Source organism: Thermobia domestica, chromosome 8 (assembly GCF_964235325.1).
Source record: "Thermobia domestica chromosome 8, izTheDome1.hap1.1, whole genome shotgun sequence".
NCBI lineage: Eukaryota > Metazoa > Arthropoda > Insecta > Zygentoma > Lepismatidae > Thermobia > Thermobia domestica.
Window position 1 is genome coordinate 291,658,016 of NC_137461.1, and position 22,370 is coordinate 291,680,385.

Genomic DNA, 22,370 nt, shown 5'->3' on the forward strand with positions numbered 1-22,370 from the left:
CTTGAAAATTCCTTTGTCACGCAAGTTACTGCTGCCTGAACACGTTTCATCTGTAAAACGTTAAAAGCTGATACTCCTTCGGTGGAGGACTCACAATTATTTTCTTTGTCATATTGTCGCCTCTTTTCATACATTTATGCAGTGGTTACTATTACGTCCACCATTTTTTAGGGGGGGAATCTTTGTGTTGATATATAGTTTTAGTTTTGCCACTATTAATCTTAATGGGTTTACTTCTCCTGTTAAAGAACATTTATTAAATGATTTCACTAACAAAGCTGATATTGATGTGTTGTTTGCTAAAGAAGTAGCCTTCCCCGAATAGGTAGTCTCTCCAATCAATCATGCCATTCTCATTTTTACAGATAATGGGTTAGCTGTACTAATACTTATACGACCATTATACCATACACATTAATTTCGAATTCCAAACATGGATTCCTAATTATTATAAGAGAAAATTATTTTGAAATGGAACAATACGGAAATTTTCATTATTTACAAGAGTTGATCAACAAATAAGGTTCCCAAATAGCTCCAGTCGCACGGGAAAGGGCGAGGCGAAATCCGGCAACACCGATGTACGCGGCTGTTCCCCCACTCTCGATTCCTCCCGACCGCTCTTCGCTGCGCCGCTCAGTCTTGGCTCAACAGCCGTCCGAGATGGAGGTGTCCATTGTTGCTCCCGCCAAGTGCGAGTTCGTTCCATAATTCGCTTTTTGCACGCCAAAGGGACTCCACCCGTGGATATTTATCGTCAGTTGACAGAGGTGTATGGCGATAAGTGTATGTCCGTTCAACACGTCCGAAAGTGGCGCAGGGAGTTTAGTGCCGGTCGGAAGGACGTCCACGATGAAGAACGGAGTGGAAGACCGTCACGTTGGGTGGACTGTTATGCCCCACCCACTGTACAATCCGAACCTCGCGCCTAGCGATTATCATTTGTTCCCGAAGTTAAAGGAACACTTGAGTGGCCAATGCTTCCGGAGCGACGATGAAGTCAAAGACGAGGTGAAACGCTTTCTCAACGGGTTGGCAACGGAGTTCTACGACATTGGGATACAGATTCCCGGCGGGAGCTCATGTGGTTCGGATTCCACGTCAACCAGTAGGTCCACGTCTCATATAGCCTCGCTGCTGAACGGGACGTTAAACTAAGAATCAACTCAACTCAACATTGGGATACAGAGATTGGATCGCCGTCTACAAAAATGCGTAGAAAAAGATGGCGTTTATGTCGAAAAATAGAGCAAAGTGTCTTCTTTCCGACGATGTACTCCCATGCGCAAAAAATATTGCGCGTATACTGTAACTCACGATTTTTCGCAATTATTCCATTTTCCTTATGTTTATGGGTAAAATTCAGTTATTAGTATGTGGAGATAATAGAAAGCAATCCATCTAAGGATATATTTCCAAAAAATATAATAAAATAATAAAAATATAAGCAAAAAACAAAATTATGTTCGGTTTTGTGTATACTGGCAATAATGTTTTCGAGGGATTTTTTGCAGTAGCACAGCACGATTGCAGAGGGAATAACTTTAGTTGAATCAAGGAATTGGAAAGTGGACTAATATATTGCATTTATTGGCTTAAATCTAGGGTGTAAATTGTCTACCAAATATAAATTAGCTTCTGTAACCAAGATGTTATACGGAAGTATAGAAACAAAGAGAAAAACTGTTGTCTTAAGTTTGGAAGTGACATGCTCTATAGCCATGAGCATTTATTTGTTAAGAAAAAGAGAGGCAACAAAAGGTAGTCTGTGTGGTCAAGTGGGTAGAGTGGCGGACTAGTAATTCTTATATTGTTTTGACACCAGATCGAATCCCATGCGATCCCATCCAATTTTTTCTTTAAAAAACATTGTAGAAAGTGTATAATTTTTATGTTAATAAGAACCGAAACAATATAATAATGAAATAACTTTTTGTTTTTTCTGATGACGTATTTATTTAGAATTAGTGTATTATTACTAATAGCGATTGTTTTCAGTTTATGGTATGATATGCTTAATCATTCCCTCTCCGTCAGCAGAAGTAACTTCAACTCACTGCGAGTGTCTGTGAGTCAGGAACAGTAAAAAAAACAAAACATGCGCGACCTGCTGCATAACACACAGCGTGGGGAACACAGTCACAGCGATAGCTCGTTGTCATGAAGAAAAAAAAAGCTGATGTTAAATTACTGTTCTAGTGTTTCAGTGTGTGTGTTTCTTTTTAGAGTATTGTCTCTCTCTCTCTCTCTCTCTCTCTCTCTCCTTTTGTTTCATATCCACAAATGCAACAAATGCAATCATAAGTCTGTGTAAGGAAATAAAGGATGCTTTCTTTAAACAAAACTAAATTAACAGCTCTATTTGTGAGGAACACGAATGCTTCCAAAAGATGCCATGGGTATTAATTATAATCATACCGAATTATACAGTAGCGTGAAAAACTGATAATAAAATGATGTAACATGCATAAGCTTTTTTTTTCTAGCGTGACAACACATTAAACATAACAAATTAAATTTTTGGGATTACAAATTATCACCTTACGTGTCGGTATAGGCCTATTCGTTTTTACAGTCGAGCGACGAAAGAAGAAAGTGTGGTGATAGTTATAAAAACCGAATACCAGATTTCAATGAATTCAAGCTACAATGCTCCTACATATCGAAAAAATTATTTTTCGATGTCTGTCCATCTATTCGTCTCTCGGTTCGTCACGCTTTTACATGCACTCAAATAGAGGCCATACTGTTCAACGTATCTGGACCGAATTCTAGACATAACGTTTTAATAACATACTATCTTTCGAATTTTATATCCTTCGACACCTAAAAGTAAGGGTAATTTACTGAAGGATTAAAATTTAAAATAATTCAATTTTCTTAAGAAAAAAAAGCTGTGACGATTTTATTTACTTTTTATAAATATATATTTTATTAACAAATATCCACCGTATATGAATATTTTTTCTGAGAAAATATATATGGTGTAATTTACTGTATGGTATGCGTTCTTTTTCCACAATTTTCTCAACCACATTTCATAAATAAACGTATTATTAATAACCTAACAATATGACAACTCGTTCGAAGGAGTAGTTTACTCTTAGGGTGAGCTTTCCCCCGATGGTTTTCCCATTAATGCCTCAGGCAATTTTGTTCATATTTCGTAAAGAAATGTTTCATTAATAAACTAAGTTACAGCATAAATCGTTTATTCCGTTAACATACAGAAGAAGTGGTTTTCCCAAGGGTTGAATATTTTTTTGACAATTTTCTCAGTAATAACTGAGACAAATTTCTTCTAATTTCAGTAAAAATATTGTCTGTAACACTCTTACAATATGCATAACTGGCTTGTTCCGAAAAGAAAAATCCAAAAGAGAGAGTTTATTTTGACAGTGAAATTTTTCCCGACGATTTGCTTAAAAATTATTCGATATACTGTCAAAATTACAGATAGAAGAGTTTACCTTTGGGGGTAAGCTTTTAACGATGACCTTCCTAAAAACAACTCAGGAGATGTTTGTTGTTCATATTTTATAAATACATGTTACATAAATAACCTAGCTATATGGTATAATTCCCTCATCCGGAAAATCTAGAAGTGGTATAATACTTTTGACAGTAAGTTTTACCCTGCGATTTTCTCAAGAACGACTCAGGCGATTGTGTTCGTATTTCATAAATAAATGTTTTATGAAAACACTAACAATATAGCATAGCTTGTTTGTCCTGAAAAGATCCACAAAGGATAATTTATTCTTGGGGTGACTTTTTTCATGATTTTCTCAGAAATTACTCAGACGCTTTTGCTTATAGTTCGCATACAATTATATCCTTAATAATTCCAATATATGGATCAAGTTATTTCTAACCAAAATATGACCAATGGGTACTTTACTTTTGGGCCTGAAGTTTCTTCTAGCAAAGTTTTCCAAAATATTATTTTATTCGCAATTTCCCAAATAAATGTTTCAATAATAGTTGCAGCCTAACACGAGTCTGTAAGAAATTCAAGCGAGAAAGTACAGTGCGTTTGCTCCGTACCCTTTCTTAAATATATTTTTAAATGTTACACCTAATCACAATTTTCCGAACAAAATCGAAACCTCTTTTTAAATGTGCCTTGTTGTGGTCAAATGGTTCAAGTGCATTGGTTCTGGATTTGATTTCCAGTGAGAGCTAGTGTATTTTCGTCCAAGAGATGTTACACGTCGGTGCAAAGAAAAAAGTGTTTAAATAAGCCTAACCAAGCTAATCAACAAAGAAATAATACAATGTTACGAAATTATCGTAGAAACATTGTTAATATTAGGTAGGTGCGACTGAAATGTCCAAACGATGATTGTCAATTCCAAAGGTAAAAAAGTGAAAAATACAATGCCAGGTTAATCAGTGGCCTCTAGGTAAAGCTATCCTACTAACATAAGAAGTGATTGAGACGCCAAAAAATGTTGTAATCGCTGGGAGACATGTTAGGAGAATACAGAGGTGAGAGAGAGTTTAATACTGCGAATCATGGATAGTCTTCACTTTCGTTTGAGGGCGAATATTGAAGTCCGTAGGCCTACATAGGTTTGCATTGAAATGAACATTCTTTGTTTTTCTGCCGGCGGGAGCTCAGGTGGTTCAGATTCCACTTTAATCAGTAGGTCCACGTCTCATATAGCCTCGCTACTGAAAGAGACGATAAACTCAAAATCACATCACACATCTTTGTTTTCGCCTTTGTTTTAGCCCATAAATGTCTCTGTTCATGAGCTCCTTAGTGGATATGCGGTTAGCGCATGCGCCTTTGGCGTGGAAGACACGGCTTCGATTCCCGGCGAGAGCTCACGTGGTTTAGAGTCCACGTTAATCAGTAGGCCGAAGTCTCATATAGCTTCGTTGCTGAACGAGACGATAAACTGAAACTCAATGTCTTTGTTCATAAATTTCTTTGTGTATGGTTTTGCATATACGTGGCATGGATATTAAATTTTGATTTCTACGCCATATGTATCTAATTACATACACACCTATAAAACGAACACAACAAACTTGGAATATCTACATTGTTTGCGTATGGAAAATCATCACGTTCTGCTGCACAGGAGAGCCGTGTGTATGGAATTCCATACACGTGGCAATCAACCTATTAAGAAATGTATAATAATAATAATAATAATAATAATAATAATAATAATAATAATAATAATAATAATAATAATAATAATAATAATAAACAGAAAACGATACGATCATTTACATAATTTATAAACATAAGTTAACATTTAATAAGCATATAACTGCAATGGAATTAAGTTGTTTCTCTCTCTCCCTTAACGCAACAGCCCTTATTGTGCTAAGGCGTAGAAGAGAACTTGTAGCACTCACGATTTGGGGCGGTGTGCGGTCAGAACATTGGATCCCTTTGTTGTTAGTCCTAGCTTTCTAGACGGATGCAGTTATTCCCGATAGAATATACAAGCAAATAGACTTTTGCATTATCCCTCAATGTGATACTTGTGGTTGCTTAACCGTATACAGACAGCTGTCCATGGAAGAATCGTTGATAATAATAATAATAATAATAATAATAATAATAATAATAATAATAATAATAATAATAATAATAATAATAATAATAATAATAATAATAATAAATAACAGAAACTCGACAAATATTCTTGCAAATAATAGGAAACAGTTTGCGTCACACTGTTCACTTTGCTAGACACACCAGTGTGCCGCGTTATACCAATTGTGCCACACTGGAATATAGGGTATGGCTTTTTAATTTTTTCCAACTATTCCAACTGCTTCAATTGAAATGGATCTATAACAATAAGAGAGTGAATTTAGTCTTCTTACCCTTCGATTTAGAAATAAGGTTCGCGAGAATTTCATAAAAAAATAATATACTCAGAATTGTATATAGTAGTTTGTTTTATTCGAAATTACATACTTCCTACAACTGTTTTTTGGTTGAAATGATTTGAAATGAAACCTTTAAGTTTTACGTCCCACGTTATGCCGGCTAGGCTATAGGAGACAGTGATGATAAGAAATGAATGAAATGGTCGAATGAAGAAAATGGGATAAAACGGGAGAACCCCGAGAAAACTCACGCACACAGTGTCCAGCACAAGGTTCACTTGGCGCGAGCATAGATCGAACCAAGGACTCCATGCACAAGTGGAGAACGCTCTACCACTGAAACACCGTGGCCTCTGAAATTGCTTAAAGGAGAAAGGGACTACTTTATGAAAACTTGATGACAAACACATTTGTTAAAAAATACATGCTTTTCGTGAAATATTGCTTATAGACATGGGCGGATTAAGGCTTTTGGGGACCTAGAGCCGACTATTTTAAGGGGGCCCTATGTTAAGAATAGTTCCAGTGCATAAATTTTCTTTGCTGCCTTCCACAGCCTCATAGGTTTATGGAACTACCGAGAACTATGCTGTAATATTTGAATGTGCTCCAAGTTTACAATAATTAGTTTAGTTAAATCCATTATTAACAATTAAATAATTGCATTCATTATTAACAGTTAAATGCTGCTGATGGAAAGACTTAAATCTAGCGATACCGCGAGCGTAACGAGCGGAAAAAAATTAGCATCGGTCTGGAGCCTATAATATAAGTTGATTACTATATATTACTGTTAAACAGAGGGATTTTAAAGAGCCCTCTGAGCTTGGGGTCCCGAAGCCTGGGCTCCATTGGCTCCGCCCTTAATCCGCTAATGCCTATAGATTATAAATTAAAGGGGACGGGCAGGGTCCGTTCTAAAAATTCCGGCCCGTGCAGACCGCTAGCCCCTGTGTATATGCTATCTTTGGAAATACAGTAGAGTTTCGTTTATCCGACATAAAACAGACAGGCAGAATGCCGGATAATATGGGTGTGTTAAGGAAAGACTTATTAAAAGTCAAACTATGATATAATTTTACATATTACTCATCTAATAATCATGTTTTGCAAGAAACAAATATAATGCATTGACTCAGGGACGTATCCAGCGTGAGGTCCTGGAAGCTGTCCCTTTCCAAACCTCAAACACTTTTTAATAAACCTACTTTTTTCCTTTTGAGGTTCTTTTATATCAGATTACTTTGAGTCAGTGTTCAAACTGTGGGCAATGCGTTGTTGTTATAATTCTAACAAGTAACACTTCCCCAGTGTAACACTCCGATTTTGATAAAATTTGGCAGGTAGATACTACACATAAAGTAAACAAATAAGTGCTTTTTTATTTTTTGCGGAAAAACGGTTTTAGGGGGCAAAAGCCCTCACCCAAAATTTTGAAAGTTGACGCCCGAAAGGCAAAAACAAGTGGACCAAAGCGAACGAAATTGTGCACAGATATTGCAGACGTAAAATTAGGGAATACGTATTTTGTATTTTCCTGGAAAAAACGGTTAGGTGGGGCACAGACACCTCCAAACCTTTGATCATGAAATATCAAAAGTGCTAGTAACATGTAAGATGTGTGTAAAGGACATGAAGAATTGCAACGACACTTTGTGTATGAACAATACGCAAAAAATAAACGAATACGTTTTTTGTTTATTTTCTGCGGAAAAGCGGTTCTAGGGGAAAAAGCCCCCACCCAAAATTTTGAAAGTTGACACCTGAAAGGTAAGAAAAAGTGAACCGAAGTGAATGAAATTGTGCATAGATATTTTAGACGAAAAATGAGGGAATACGGGTTTCGTATTTTCCTGGAAAAAACGGTTAGGTGGGGCACAGACTCCTCCAAACCTTTGATCATGAAATAACAAAAGTGCTAATAACAGTATGTCAGAAGTGCCCAAATTTACATGAAGAATTGGAACAAAACTTTGTGTTAGGACAATAAGCAAAAAATAAACAAATACGGCTTTTTTTATTTCCTGTGAAAAAAAACGGTCTTAGGGGGCAAAAGGTCCTACCCAGAATTTTGAAATTTGACGCCCGAAAGGGAAGAAGAAATCGACCGAACTGAATGAAATTGTTCACAAATGTTGTAGAGGTAAGATGAGGGAATACGTGTTTCGTATTTTCCTGAAAAGAAAAATACTGTTGAGTGGACCGTGGTGTTGAGTGTCGGAAGGAGTGGACCGAAGCCAATGAAATTGTCTATAGATATTGGATATGATAAATAAAGCCTCTCCTGTTTCACAAGTGTCTCCATCAGATTTATTCAAATTTGGCAGATCAACAACAATCACAAACAGTATAGCGTATTTTATAGTATTTCACGAGTCAACTTTAACCCTTACAATGATTTTCCGCATAAACAAAAACACGTGCCGATTAATTTCCTGTTTGCTGTTGATGTGCCAAAATTGATAGGGACATCTTAAAAACACGAAAGTCCTTATTTTACATACAGTCTATACAATATCTATACACAATTTCATTTGCTTCGGTCCACTCCTTCCTGCACTTTTACGGTAATATTTTTTTTTTCGGAGTGGCTCTAGGCTCCAACACTATTTTTCCGTACAAATTAAAACACATTTCATTTATTGTTTTGCAAATTGTCCCTATACGAAGTTTCGTTGCAATTCTCCATACTTTTAGGAACTTCTGACGTATACTTATTTGCACTTTTGATATTTCGTAATAACCAACTAAGAAGATCCGTGCCCCACTCAACCGTTTTTTTTTTTTTTCAGGAAAATACGAAACACAATTACCTCAATTTACGTCTAGAATATGTGTGCACGATTTCATCCAATTCGGTGCACTTCTTGTTGCCTTTTTGGCCTTAAATTTCAAAATTTTGGGTGTGGAATTCTTCCCTCTAAAACCATTTTTTCGCAGAAAAAAAACGTATTCGTTTGTTTTTTGTGTATTGTCCCTACACAATGTGTCGTTCCAATTCTTCATGTAAATTTGGGCACTTCTGACATACTGTTATTAGCACTTTTGATATTTCACGATCAAAGTTTTGGAGGGGTCTGTGTCCCACCCAAACGTTTTTCTTTTCTTTTTTCCAGGAAAATACAAAACCCGTATTCCCTCATTTTACGTCTACAATATTTGGGCACAATTTCTTTCATTTAGATTCACTTTTTCTTGCCTTTCGGGCATCAACATTCAAAATTTTGGTTGGGGGCTTTTGCCCCCAAAATCCATTTTTTCGCCAGAAAATAAAAAAAACAGGTATTCGTTTAGTTTTTGCGTATCGTATATACACAAAGTGTCGTTGGAATTCTTCGTCCTTTACACACATCTGACATATTGTTACTAGCACTTTTGATATTTCGTGATCAAAGGTTTGGAGGAGTCTGTGCCCCACCTAACCGTTTTTTCCAGGAAAATACAAAAAAAGTATTCCTTCATTTTACGTCTGCCATATCTGTGCACAATTTCGTTTACTTTGGTCCACTTGTTTTTGCCTTTCGGGCGTCAATTTTCAAAATTTTGGGTGGGGGCTTTTGCCCCCTAATATCGTTTTTCCGCAGAAAAAAAGAAACATGTATTCGTTTATTTTATGTGTAGTATCTACCTGCCAAATTTTATCAAAATCGGAGTGTTACTTGTAAGAATATACCGTAATGCCATTGAAACCAGGTGGAATTAAAGCACACTTTTAAATGGGATTATAATTTCTTTTCCGTTTTGTTTATAACATTACTGTATTAGAACGATACACTCATAGCCATTTGCTATTTTTTTATGTGATATACGTAGCAGACAGTTTTCCTTACATGTCTCTAGAAAATATTTTTTGATTTCGTTTGTGTTACAATGCAGTTTGACCGGTTCATAAATGAAAAGTAAGAAACGTTTAAGAGAAATACAGAACTGTTGCATTGTTATTATTATTATTATTATTATTATTATTATTATTATTATTATTATTATTATTATTATTATTATTATTATTATTATTGATATTTTTGAAACATTAGAATTACATGCTTACGAGAAGTCGTGTTGGGCCCCCTCCGAAAAGAAAAGCTGGATACGTGCCTGCACTGAATGATAGACGTATGAGTCATGGTATAGACGGGCGTGCTAGGCGATCGACTCCGGAGCATCGAAAACAGACCACAACTTGCAGTTCTTCTTGCCAATTGATGCTGCTTTTTACCTGCTATGATATGTCGGATAATAATGTGGAATAAGCGAAGGTCGAGACCATGGCGTATTGGTGTTTTATGCACCTAAACCTGTAAAATATTTGTGCCGAAAACATCTTTCGCTCACTAGCTAAATTTCTGGGTATGATCGCACATCTTCCCTTATAAAGTATAGTCTTATAAAGAATATATATAGCATGCTAAAAACCTAAAGACCAAATTCAATAATTTTCTATAGTTTTCTTTTTTAACAACGGGAAACTTGTTTAATTCATCACGATTAATCACGTTTGATACTAAGATGTCTGTTTCTGTCTATATATATTTTTCATACTTTATTGGAGACAATTTTTTTTCAAGAAAAGAGGATGATAAAAGAAGCTATACAACAGCATACACTAATTCTAAATAAATACGTCATCAGAAAAAACAAAAAGTTATTTCATTATTATATTGTTTCGGTTCTTATTAACATAAAAATTATACACTTTCTACAATGTTTTTTAAAGAAAAAATTGGATGGGATCGCATGGGATTCGATCTGGTGTCAAAACAATATAAGAATTACTCGTCCGCCACTCTACCCACTTGACCACACAGACTACCTTTTGTTGCCTCTCTTTTTCTTAACAAATAAATGCTCATGGCTATAGAGCATGTCACTTCCAAACTTAAGACAACAGTTTTTCTCTTTGTTTCTATACATCCGTATAACATCTTGGTTACAGAAGCTAATTTATATTTGGTAGACAATTTACACCCTAGATTTAAGTCAATAAATGCAATATATTAGTCCACTTTCCAGTTCCTTGATTCAACTAAAGTTATTCCCTCTGCAATCGTGCTGTGCTACTGCAAAAAATCCCTCGAAAACTATTGCCAGTATACACAAAACCGAACATAATTTTGTTTTTTGCTTATATTTTTATTATTTTATTATATTTTTTGGAAATATCTCCTTAGATGGATTGCTTTCTATTATCTCCACATACTAATAACTGAATTTTACCCATAAACATAAGGAAAATGGAATAATTGCGAAAAATCGTGAGTTACAGTATACGCGCAATATTTTTTGCGCATGGGAGTACAATACATGACTCAAAGATAAATAGGGATGTCTCAGGAAATTTTTATGTTACATCCTTGTCATTTTGGGTCATCTGGGGCATTGTGATGATGTTCTTAGCTCGTTGGTAAATATTTCCCCCCGCCCTTACTATTCAAGATAGAAGCTTGAAATTTTGTACCACAGTCAGCATATCCCTTAGTATTTTTAGTTGATTTTGAGACTTGTGCATTAATACGGAGAGGGGGAGCAACGGGGTTCAAAATTTTAAAAATTCTCAGAAAAAATTCCGATTTCTCTCAAAATTTTTCACCTCAAGGGCATGATAGGGAAACCGGAATGCTACCATTTGAAATGTTGCTCTATTGTGAAAACAATGAAGTATGAACCATGATCCTACGATAAATAGCAATGAAGCAGTACCTGATTAAATGGAAGTCTATAATTTACCTTTAAAAAAATGGATTTTAAAAGGGTTAAGAAAACTGAAAGCGAAAGGTTTTAATAATAAAGAAATTAATTTAGATTTTAAAAACTATATAAAAGGTTTACTTGTAATGAAACATAAGTATTTTATCTTGTCCCACTCTCCCTTACAGGATATGTATAAACTGTGAAGAGTATAACGAACTTAGTTTATTTTCGTTTTCTTTAGGTTTTAAATCATTTTTATTTAATTCCAGATAACATTTATTATCAAACAATACCTTTGAGATAACAATTCGATACACAATGAACAGTGGAAAAGGTGCGGAAAATATAAGCCCCAGAGTGAAGGCTAATCCCTTATCAGTTCTAGTATTTGGGTAAGTAAATTATTGTTGATAAGCATCTAAAGTGTAATGTCACAATTTTCACAGGTTCGTGCAATAACAAGATGAGCAGTAGCTTATATATTCAATGTGATTTTTACGGAGATACTTCTAATTCAAAAATTAAAACCTTTTTTCGATTTTTTAACAAAAAAGTGAAGGAAAACAATAATATTTAAGAAAACGGTTAATATTATAAATTTGAACCAAGCCGTAAATTATAACAATATTTCATTGCTTTTATAACAATGTAGTAATTAAAATTACACAGTGATATTAAAATAATTCCTCAGATTAATACAAAGCGTTTAAAATGTCACTTTAATAAAATATACACGGATGAAATATCAACAGCCCTAGTCATTAATCGCCAAACTGTCTATCACAAGCTACTATAGCGCTGCCAAAATGCCTTGAGCCGTGGCGAAAATGCGAACTAAGGCTCACACCCTTGCGTTGAGCCACTGAGGGTTCAGCTGTTGTTAAGCAAGAGAGCCTTAGCGAAAGGCAGTGGAATTCCTTCAGTCGATAGCAGCGCTCGGAACGGAAGACAAGGTGTCAAGTCAATGTGGTATATCTATAGTATATCATGGGAACATTTTCAGTAGATCACATTTAACGCTCCGGTTGGTTAACCTTGATTTCGCTACTGAGCTGACGCTAACGGCAGGGGGCGCTGACGACGACAACTGCTTGTTTTTCACACGCAACTGCTATTGTCAGCCTCATCTCACAGTTGAATTGTATACGCGTGGGGTTGTGCACGTTATGTTTTTCGTATATATTAGACATTTGCTAACTTGGGTAGTTTGATTTAATATTTATTAGAGATCTAAGTTTATAGAAAATAAACAAATGTAAGATTATCTTTTTTTTATGGTAGTTCTTTCGGTTGGTAGCTCACAAGAGGAGTTTAGAACGGTACGGTAGTTAAGAAGCTTTGTAAGTTTGGCGACCACTGGTCTTAGTTATTGAATTGAATAATCTTAAGGCAATTACTGATAAGGCAGCTAAAACATGTGAAAATTTTCGTCTTAACCTTTCAACGTTTTATCAATGTTTTCCTTCATTCAATGCCGTGATAAAGAAATGAAAGTTTCCATGGGTACACGAAGTTCAATACACAAGGATTGAGCAAGAAAACTGAAACACTTGGTTTGAGGTCATATATAATTATGAAGTTGTTTCTTCTTTTGTGGATTGGCAGATATATATATATTTTTTAAATGTTTAATCCGACACCACGCGTTTGAATATTTTGCACTAGCGTCTATGGATGATTAATGAAAGTGAAAGTTTATGGAAGATTTTGTGGAATAGGAACGTTGGAGAAAACGGAAGAATTGAGAATTCCCACGGGCAGGATGTTGTCCATCACAAATTCAAATAGCTTTGGATCGAAGTAGGTAGAGTTTTCTACCAGATGGTTCCTCTCGGATTGTTTCTATTGGAAGAGGCCTGTCTCGACTTGAATTATATCACGAAATTTATGTCTCGTCTCGGGAAGTCTAGGACCAGGAAAGCTAAGAGCTTCTATTACTGAATCGTTATGTCCCACCCCCTTTTCATGAGTAGCAGGAAATTCACTCCCACTCTTCTTGCAGATCAGTAGCTAATTTATTGGTACAATAGTAGTGGGAGTAAACATTACTTGATTCATGTCTTGAAATAGCTCAAGATGACTTATGCCTGCACACATCATGACAGTTGTTATTTGTTTTAATGCTTATCTCCAGTCTTGCCATGCGTATTGACGTATCCTTTTATTGACAGCACTTTCGGGTACAATATCTATACTTGAACTTGAAATGTATCTCCGTGGTACGACAGTCCATATGGACAAGACCTAGTAGCTAACTTTTGCACTCAAGCCTAAGTAACAATGTGTGGTCAGCACATTGTCCTGACTGCAATAGCATATGGCTTTTCCAAGGGCCAAGCCGAGCCAGTATCGATCGGATACAATGCTACTTGGCTTTGTTGTTTCACGGGAACAGGTCAATCTGCTAGACGATGGCTACAATGTTTGAATTATTGTGTGTAAATCGTTTCTCCTGATTTGCCACTGTTCGACAGTAATGTATGTATCTCAAGAACCTCAAAATATTGTCACTGAAACTGTTGTGTGCACAATCGTTTGTGATACATTTGCGTATTGAATAATCCATTTAGCCTTTGTGGGCTTTTCCTTATGTATAGCTGGATGAAGGAAGAGAGCGGAGAAGAACCCATCGGACAGCAGTGCGTAGTTTATTTGCTCAACAACCCACGAATTGTGCTGGCCTCATTGCTACCGGCATTGTGCATTGACTTTAGTCATTCAGAGCTTAAGTACAGCGACATTAACGTGTGTACTAAACCTATACAGCAGTAATAATAATAATAATAATAATAATAATAATAATAATAATAATAATAATAATAATAATAATAATAACAATAATAATAATAAGAGTGTTAATACAACTTAATTTGAATATAAGTTAGTGGTCCAAGCATGACTATCACTTCAGCGCGTTATTTCAACACCAAGGGTCCGGTGTTGCGGTTAACACGAGCCCAGTATTACCGGTTTAACATTAGCCGATGTGAAAATAACACCGGTGACTGATTGATTGATAGGATTTAATGCGAACGTCAAATAAGACGTGAAAACTAGGATTGTAAGCAGTTAAAAAACTATGGTGTTGATACAACTCAATTTTAACACAGCACATTGATCACAGCATGATTACCAGTTCAGCGTATTACTTCACTACAAAGAGTTCGGTGTTACGGTTAACAGAAGCCTTGTACTACCAGTTTGACATTAAAGATGGTGTTCAGCGGTGTTAAGTTAGACGACAGCATTAATTTTGGAGTATGAAAACAACATTCCGATGATGTTAAGGAACTACTTGGTTGAACCAAGGAATGTTGAAATAGGAACAGCGCCACAATGATCTTTGTATATATATATATATATATATATATATATAATATATATATATATATATATATATATATATATATATATATATATATATCATGTGTTGTTAGTAGCATTCCGCAGATAGCATGGTCAGTAGCGTGGAACGATAAAATTTGATTTTTTGAAACTTTATTTCTAATAGTGTGAAAAATTACCTTTTGACGCGAAAAGACAAAAGTAAAATTTTAGGGCAATCGGAGCAAATAAAAGAAGCATAGGAGAGGCTGAAATGGAATAAGAAATGTCATATTTATGAAGATTTATCGTCTTTGCAGCACCTCAAAGCATACTTCAATTATCGTAAAATTTTAGTTTTCTGTTTTTATTATTTTTACATCAAAAGACAACTTTTCCGCACTATTAGAAATAAAATATAAGCAGTTGAGAATGCTGCAGGAATATTGTCACAAGGAACTTAAAAAAGAATAGAGAGATGGAGTGGGAAGGATAACTGTGATGGTTCCTATATGTAAAAGTAAATCTTTTTATCCGCACCTTCTCTTATTCGCAAAATTCGTAAAATATCATCTCTATGACTTACGGTTCCCAAGGTATGGCTCCTTAAATCTCCCTAAATTCGAACTTTTTTGGGCAATGTCCGAGGAACGGTGGCCAGTTAGCCAGTTGGCCACCGATACCTATTTGCAGTGTGCGAATTAGATAATCTATATTGGAGGGGATAAAATTAGGCCAAAGGACATAGTCTGAAGGTTCAAATTTCAAAATGAGACAATAAATGCCTTACCCCCCATATATATATATATATATATATATATATTATATATAATATATATATATATATATATATATATGTGTGTGTGTGTGTGTGTGTGTGTTGTGTGTGAGTGTGACATCTGTAATAAGAGATTTATTAATTTAATAAATCTACCGACAATAACTAAGCACATATATATTGTCTGACATACACACATCTCACTAAACCTTTCTGAACGTGTTTTAATGTTGTACTCACTCTTGTCCCGTAGCTCTCTAAGGTTTATTTAGTTAATAATTCGGGCTCGAGCGATAGCCATGATCACAAGCATATGTTAATTTTTCCACTCATATTGAAAGCTTCCACTTTGCATTAATACATACAAGTTGCGAAAAGAAACCTACTTCAGTCTTGTGAAAACCACTAAAATTATCAGTTAAACCTGACATTTTTTTTTCTTAAGAAAATCTAGATATTAGCCTATCAAATAAGAAATGGATTGTTGCTGGTCCCGATTTCTCACATCTAGGTCAAATCGAAGGCCAAATATTTAAAATATCTCAATCAAATTTCGAGCTTGTGCTTCTACTTCCCGCTAAAGCTGTGCTTATCACGACTTTTTTTCTCCAAATATCGATTCCGTGATGGGCACAGAAAGTCAACACTTAAAAATTACTTTACTGTTAGGTTGAAGATGAGTTGATTCACTATGAGCTACGTTATTCAAATAAAGTAACAACATTACACTGAAGTTTTTCAGACAACATTAATTGCGTGGACAGCAAACTGTACAGCGAAAAGATGGAAAAATGAAGGGTTAACTTTAAAAAAAAAAAAAAAAAAAAACGCTCCAGTTGAAATGTTATACAGACACGGACAATGACACGGAGAACCAGTCGTATTAACAAATGCTGAAACAAATCTTGAATTATTCGCTTATTCACCTAAAATCACCTTTATTAACATGTCTGCTCACTAGGAGCGTATCCCCAGCGTGTACGTTAACATATACTTACGAGAGGATACCTATATCTCAGATTTTGAGTACAGTTTCAAAAGTTCATTTCCGTAAACTGTAAAACCAGTGATTACTATGCTAATTATCACAAATTAAATGCAACTTTTGAGTTGCATACAAACAACCTACTAAGGAATGAAGACCATGTGCTAACAAAGAGTACACTGGAAAATGAAATAACATGTTATAACAAAAATTAAAATAAGATGATAATCGATACAAATATAGAGGATGAATATGACATATCCGAACTTCGCCAAGTATGGTAGAAGAAGCTATTTGTTTACTTCTTCTTGGCCAACCGCTAAGAACATTTATAAATCTATATGTGGCTTTGTTATACGCAATTAGTACATTCAAATTCACAAACGATGACGAACTGAAGGGTACGAAGGTACAGTTGCAAGTAACAACCGTAGTCATAATAATATAGTTCTACTAAACAACGTTGAAAATAGTGGGTAATTAGGTGGTAAGTAGAAATGGCCAAAACTGAACAGTTTACATCGATCATTTCGAAATACAGCTAGAAGATTAAATTTACAAGAAATAACAAAAATCAGTGAAATTTGGAGTTATACTAAGCATAGTTTGAGGGGGAAAGCGAGCATCCCCGGAGGGGATACTTAAGCTGACTTCTTTGGGGGGGAACAAAATGTGATTGAGGGGGAAAATCCCCCTCATCCCCCCCGGTAATTCGCACCCTGCCTATTTGGTATGAGAATGTTTACCATCCTCTTAGGTATTGATCAACACCAATATGATCTCTCCATGACTTACGGTTCCCGAGATATGGCTCCTTAAATCTCCTGAAATCGGAACTATTTTTGGGCTAATATCTCGTGAATCGTAAAGTCATAGAGAGATGATATTGGTGTTAACCAATACCTAAGAGGATGGTAAAAATGTTGGTACCGATATCAACTGGTGGCCATTGGCCAAACCAGTGGCCAATTGGATAGTAGCCACCGGCTACTATTTGGTACCAAACTGTTCACCATTCTCTTAGGTATTGATCAACATCAATATCATTTCTCTATAACTTACGGTTCCCGAGGTATGGCTTCTTAAATCTCCGGCAATTGGCCAATTTTGGCCAATATCTCAGAAATGGTAACAGTGACAAAAAACTCCATTACTTCTTCAAATACTTTTTGATGTGCTATCGAATGGAGGGCCCAAAAATTGAAAAAAAAAATTAGCAACTAACAGACAGACACACACAAAAATATAGAGTATTTAGTAACGAACCATTATGTTCGTTGAAAATTCGAGTTGAAAATTCCACCCTAATGATTAACCTTTAATACTAAAATACTAATGTTAATAACTTTATTATACTTTATTAATCATCCAATCCTTTAATTTGCTAGGAGAAATTACTTGGCAAAGATACCACAAGTGCTTGAATATCCTATGAGATTACATCTATACTGTGATTTTTTTTTTCATATACATTACCTTGCAAGGAAGTCATAAGTATCTAAGAAACTGACATTTAGAATTTTTATTAGTTTTTATTTTTAGGAATGAACAAAGTTGTATGTGGTATATTTGATATTTATACTTAGCAACGAAAAATATATTTTATGCAATTTCTCAAAAAATACTTTTTGTTAAGCGTATGTTACATGGAAGTTTATGTATTCTACTAACTTTGAATTACACAATTATAAAATAACACAGATGCCCCTAACAATATCAACATAAATCAAATCAGCATGCGTTACAGTTTGTTTCGTTTTGGATATGCTTTTGTTTAGTTGTGTATTAATATCATTAGAACCCTCCTCTTTGATAAACACGACACTGGATTTGCTTCTCGATGAGAAAATATTAACATCAGAGCGCATTGCGGTGGTTCTGATTTCATTTTAAACTGTAAGTCCACGTCTCATGTAGCCTCGGTGATTTAAAGGGACGTTAAACTTCAGTGAATAAATAGAGAAACAAATAAAAATACAAAGTAACAAGTCCATACTGTATTTAATTTCTGACCAATTTGTATGGTTTAACTTGATTAATTCAATAAAATACACATGCAAGATATGTTCTCCTCTAACACGAAGTTCTACCCAAAATATCCGAGAACTTTTTTTTTACCGGTCAAACTAGTAGCAGTACGACATTCCGCCACTAGATGTCACGAGGTACGTTTATTAGCCCAAGTTACATCATCTTTGACGCAATCAGTTGCCAGTTGTAGTTGTGCGTGTCAGGGCGTGTTTCAGTGCTTCTGCGATTTGTCAAATCGCTGACGTTAAGAAGCAACGGATTTGCATGAAGTTGTATGTCAAGTTGAAGAAAACTGCAGCCGAAACGCACCGCCTGCTGAAAAAGGCATTTGGTGAAAGTGCAGTGAGTCAAGCAAGAACATTGAATGGTTCAAGCCTTTTGAAGAAGGCCGTGAATCTGTGGAGGATGACAAATATTCTGGACGACCGTCAACATGCATAACAACACCACAAATGATGATGAAAGTGATTGATGTGATTCGCGAAGACAGACGGCAGACAATTCACGATGTTTGTAACAGACTTCGACTGTCGTACGGTACATGTCCGAATTCTATGCGATAAACTTAACATAAGACGAATTGCAGCGAAGTTTGTGCCTCCCCTTCTCAGCATCGACCAAAAAACCCTCCGGATTCAGAGCTGCACTTACCTGCAACAAAGAGTTCGATAGTATGCAAACTTCTTATGCAGAGTCATTACAGGTAACGAATCTTGGGTCTATGGTTATTACCCGGAAACGAAGTAGCAATCATCAGAATGGAAGAAGCCATCCTCTCCAAGGCCGAAAAAAGCTCGACAAGTTCGCAGCAACATAAAGTCGATGCTGATAATTTTTTTGAGATTCGAGGAATTGTGCATAAGGAGATTTGTTCCACTTGGTCAGAATGTCAACGGGAAGTTTTACTGCGAGGTTTTGAAGAGACTGAGGGAAGATGTTCGGTGCAAACGGCCAGAGCTATGACAAACTAAAAATTGGTTACTGCACCATGACAACGCGCCCGCGCACACCTCGCTCGTTTTTATGAAATTCCTGGCCAAGAACAACATGACAACGGTCCCCCAGCTTTCCTACTTCCCTGATCTATCCCCGTGCGACTTCCACCTGTTCCAGAAGGTGAAACTTGTGTTGAAAGAGCTACGTTTTGACTCCTTCGAAGACAGCCAAGTGAAATCGCGACGGTTTCTGAACACCCTTTCCCCTGCGAACTTCCAAGAGTGCTTCCAAAAGTGCGAACAACGCTGGGATCATTGCACACATGCCAGATGGGACTACTTTGAAGGTGATAAAGGATATTAGGATGTAAGTGTATAGTTCTCTGATTTTTACAAGGCAAAAATTATCCTACATAGTAATGAAACATATATATATATATATATATATATATATATATATATATATATACTGCTCCACAAAACTTAAGCAACTCGAAGAAAGTGGCAGAAGATAAAACGACACGATCACTGCACCATGTATAATGAACAGATAGTCCAGATACACAATGCAACACAAGTGAAGACGAACAATACAGTTAGGATGTACAGAGTGACCAAAAAGTTCAGCACAACGATACCTCAATAGGTGAAGCTGGATTGTGCGAGGGCATAGGCAGTCAATATGGTGTGTGACCACCACGAACAGCTATACAGGCACGACATCTGGCCTCCATGCTGCAAATCAGAGTGTTGATCAAGTCTTGCGGCAGATGGCGCCACTCCTCGAGGAGAGCTGTTTGCAGATGAGGGAGAGTATGTGCTGGTGGATTGCGCTGCACTATTCGCTGCCCAAGAGCATCCTACACATGTTCGATGGATTCAAGTCCGGCGAATATGCACGCCGTGCAATACGCGTAATGTCTTCGCTCTTCAGATACTCGGACACAAGATGTGCACGGATTGGGCGGGCATTGTCATCCATGAACAGGAAGTCTGGGCCAAATGCTCCGCGGAAATTGCGTACATGTGTATTGAGAATTTTATGCCGGTGCCGTTGTGCTATCAGAGTGCCAATATGGGTCCGTTTACCCATCCAGCATAGATCCACCCCATACCATAATGGAACCACCGCTATAGGATGGCCGTTCGACAATGAAGTTTGGATGATAGCGTGTTCCTGGCTCTCTCCACACTAAAGTCCGACCAGAATATGACGACAGGCTGAATCTCGACTCATCGGAGAACATGACACGCGCCCACTGGTGTTCCCCGCATGCAATATGTTCCTGACACGACGTTTAACGCGCACGTTTGTGCTCCAGTTTCAATGGCACACACAGCACAGGCCTTCTTGCATACAGTCCTGCTCTATTGAGCCGCCGAAGAACAGTTTCACGACTCACGCGTTGTCCTGTAGCCTGAAACAACTCATTGGCCAGTTGAGAGCATGAAGCTTGATGGTTACGTTTGGCAGAAATTGTGAGAAATCGGTCCTCGACGGCCGACGTCTTCTTCGGACGGCCTCCTCCATGACGTCTACTGACTTCACCTCCATTTTGAAAGCGACTCCACAGCCTCAACAAAACACTTTTGTTCACGTTGAATTCCTGCGCCACTTCCACTTGCGATCGGCCCAATTCCAACCGCCCAATTATTCGCCCGCGGTCAAAGTCACTCAAATGTCGTCTACCAGCCATTGCAAGAACCACTAACTCAATGCTTGGAGCCTCAGACACTACTGTGCTGTGGTGTACGCCTCTTGGCATAAGTTGTTCACCGCGCTTGCAACGGTGCTGCTTATGCGATAGAGTGGGTGCTCGCCTTGCCTGTGTGTCTCTGTGTATGTGCATGCCACTAACCAGTGTTGAATGTGCCCAACACGTCACTTATACCACGTTCTCTTGAATTGCTTAAGTTTTGTGGAGCAGTGTATATAGATACATAGATAGATATTCCCCTCGTCGTATTGAATGATATTGAGAATAGTTATATACGTATATTTGTAACTAATCTGAATATTATTCAATATGACGAAGGGGATATATATTAATTCTCTCTGAATACTAAAATTAAAAAAAAAAAACATTTTATTTAACATAACTGAATAGTTCAGTGTATATACATACAGACGATGGTCATTAGTATAAAAATATCTGAGAAAAGTGTACAGAAAAGCTTCAAAAACCGAACAATAAATGCCTTTGTTTGATTTATTTGCTATAGAATTTGTAATACAAGTACGAATGGATATCTTTTTTCAAAGATATAAACATAATTATAATGAACGATGGTAGATGAAGTTCTAATTTGTTATCTTGACATTTCAGATGGACCTTAACAATATTTAAAAAGGGTCTGAAGAAAGACTTGGATGTCGACGATCTGTACAAGCCATTAGATGGACACAAATCAAAATATCTGGGAGATAAGTTGGGAAGGTTAGTCCCAATATTAATTTCAATGAAAATTTAAAAATTAAGGTTGTTATAAGAGGTCTCATGAACACGCCTTATTATACTGACTGATATATCTAGGGACGTACGAAATCCTGACTATTCTGTAAATTTAGTCTATTTTTAGAAGTAATTTGTACATTAAAAAAAAACTACCCAAAAGCTTTATACCTGCCCTGAAATACATTTCTGCGCATGTGCTTCGCTATGCTCATACACAGTAGTAGGGCATTGGTAGATATGCCAATACACAGTATAACTGATATGCCTATACACAGTAGTAGGGATTGGTAGATATGCCAATACACAGTATAGCT

At 36.5% G+C, this 22,370-nt stretch overlaps 1 protein-coding gene and 1 pseudogene across 2 annotated transcripts in view; one reads left to right on the plus strand and one right to left on the minus strand.

The window, feature by feature from the left end:
- Positions 1-709, minus strand: part of LOC145692606 (putative multidrug resistance-associated protein lethal(2)03659) — a 99,109-nt pseudogene extending 98,400 nt beyond the window's left edge. Inside the window, exon 1 of the transcript XR_014132623.1 lies at positions 602-709. The product of XR_014132623.1 is annotated as a putative multidrug resistance-associated protein lethal(2)03659 (transcript). The remainder of the gene's footprint in view (positions 1-601) is intronic.
- Positions 710-11,846: 11,137 nt separating this feature from the next.
- Positions 11,847-22,072, plus strand: LOC145692607 (putative multidrug resistance-associated protein lethal(2)03659). Its single transcript, XM_081767928.1, has 2 exons — positions 11,847-11,939; positions 21,928-22,072. Exons 1-2 carry the CDS (start codon positions 11,866-11,868, stop codon positions 22,070-22,072), a joined length of 219 nt encoding a protein of 72 aa, XP_081624054.1. The 5' UTR covers positions 11,847-11,865.
- The last annotated feature ends 298 nt before the right edge of the window (positions 22,073-22,370 follow it).

Coding starts and splice junctions, on each gene's coding strand:
- LOC145692607 (XM_081767928.1), top strand. CDS start 11,866: ATGAACAGTGGAAAAGGTGCGGAAAATATAAGCCCCAGAGTGAAGGCT. Junction 11,940..21,927: donor TTATCAGTTCTAGTATTTGG/GTAAGTAAATTA, acceptor TTGACATTTCAG/ATGGACCTTAACAATATTTA.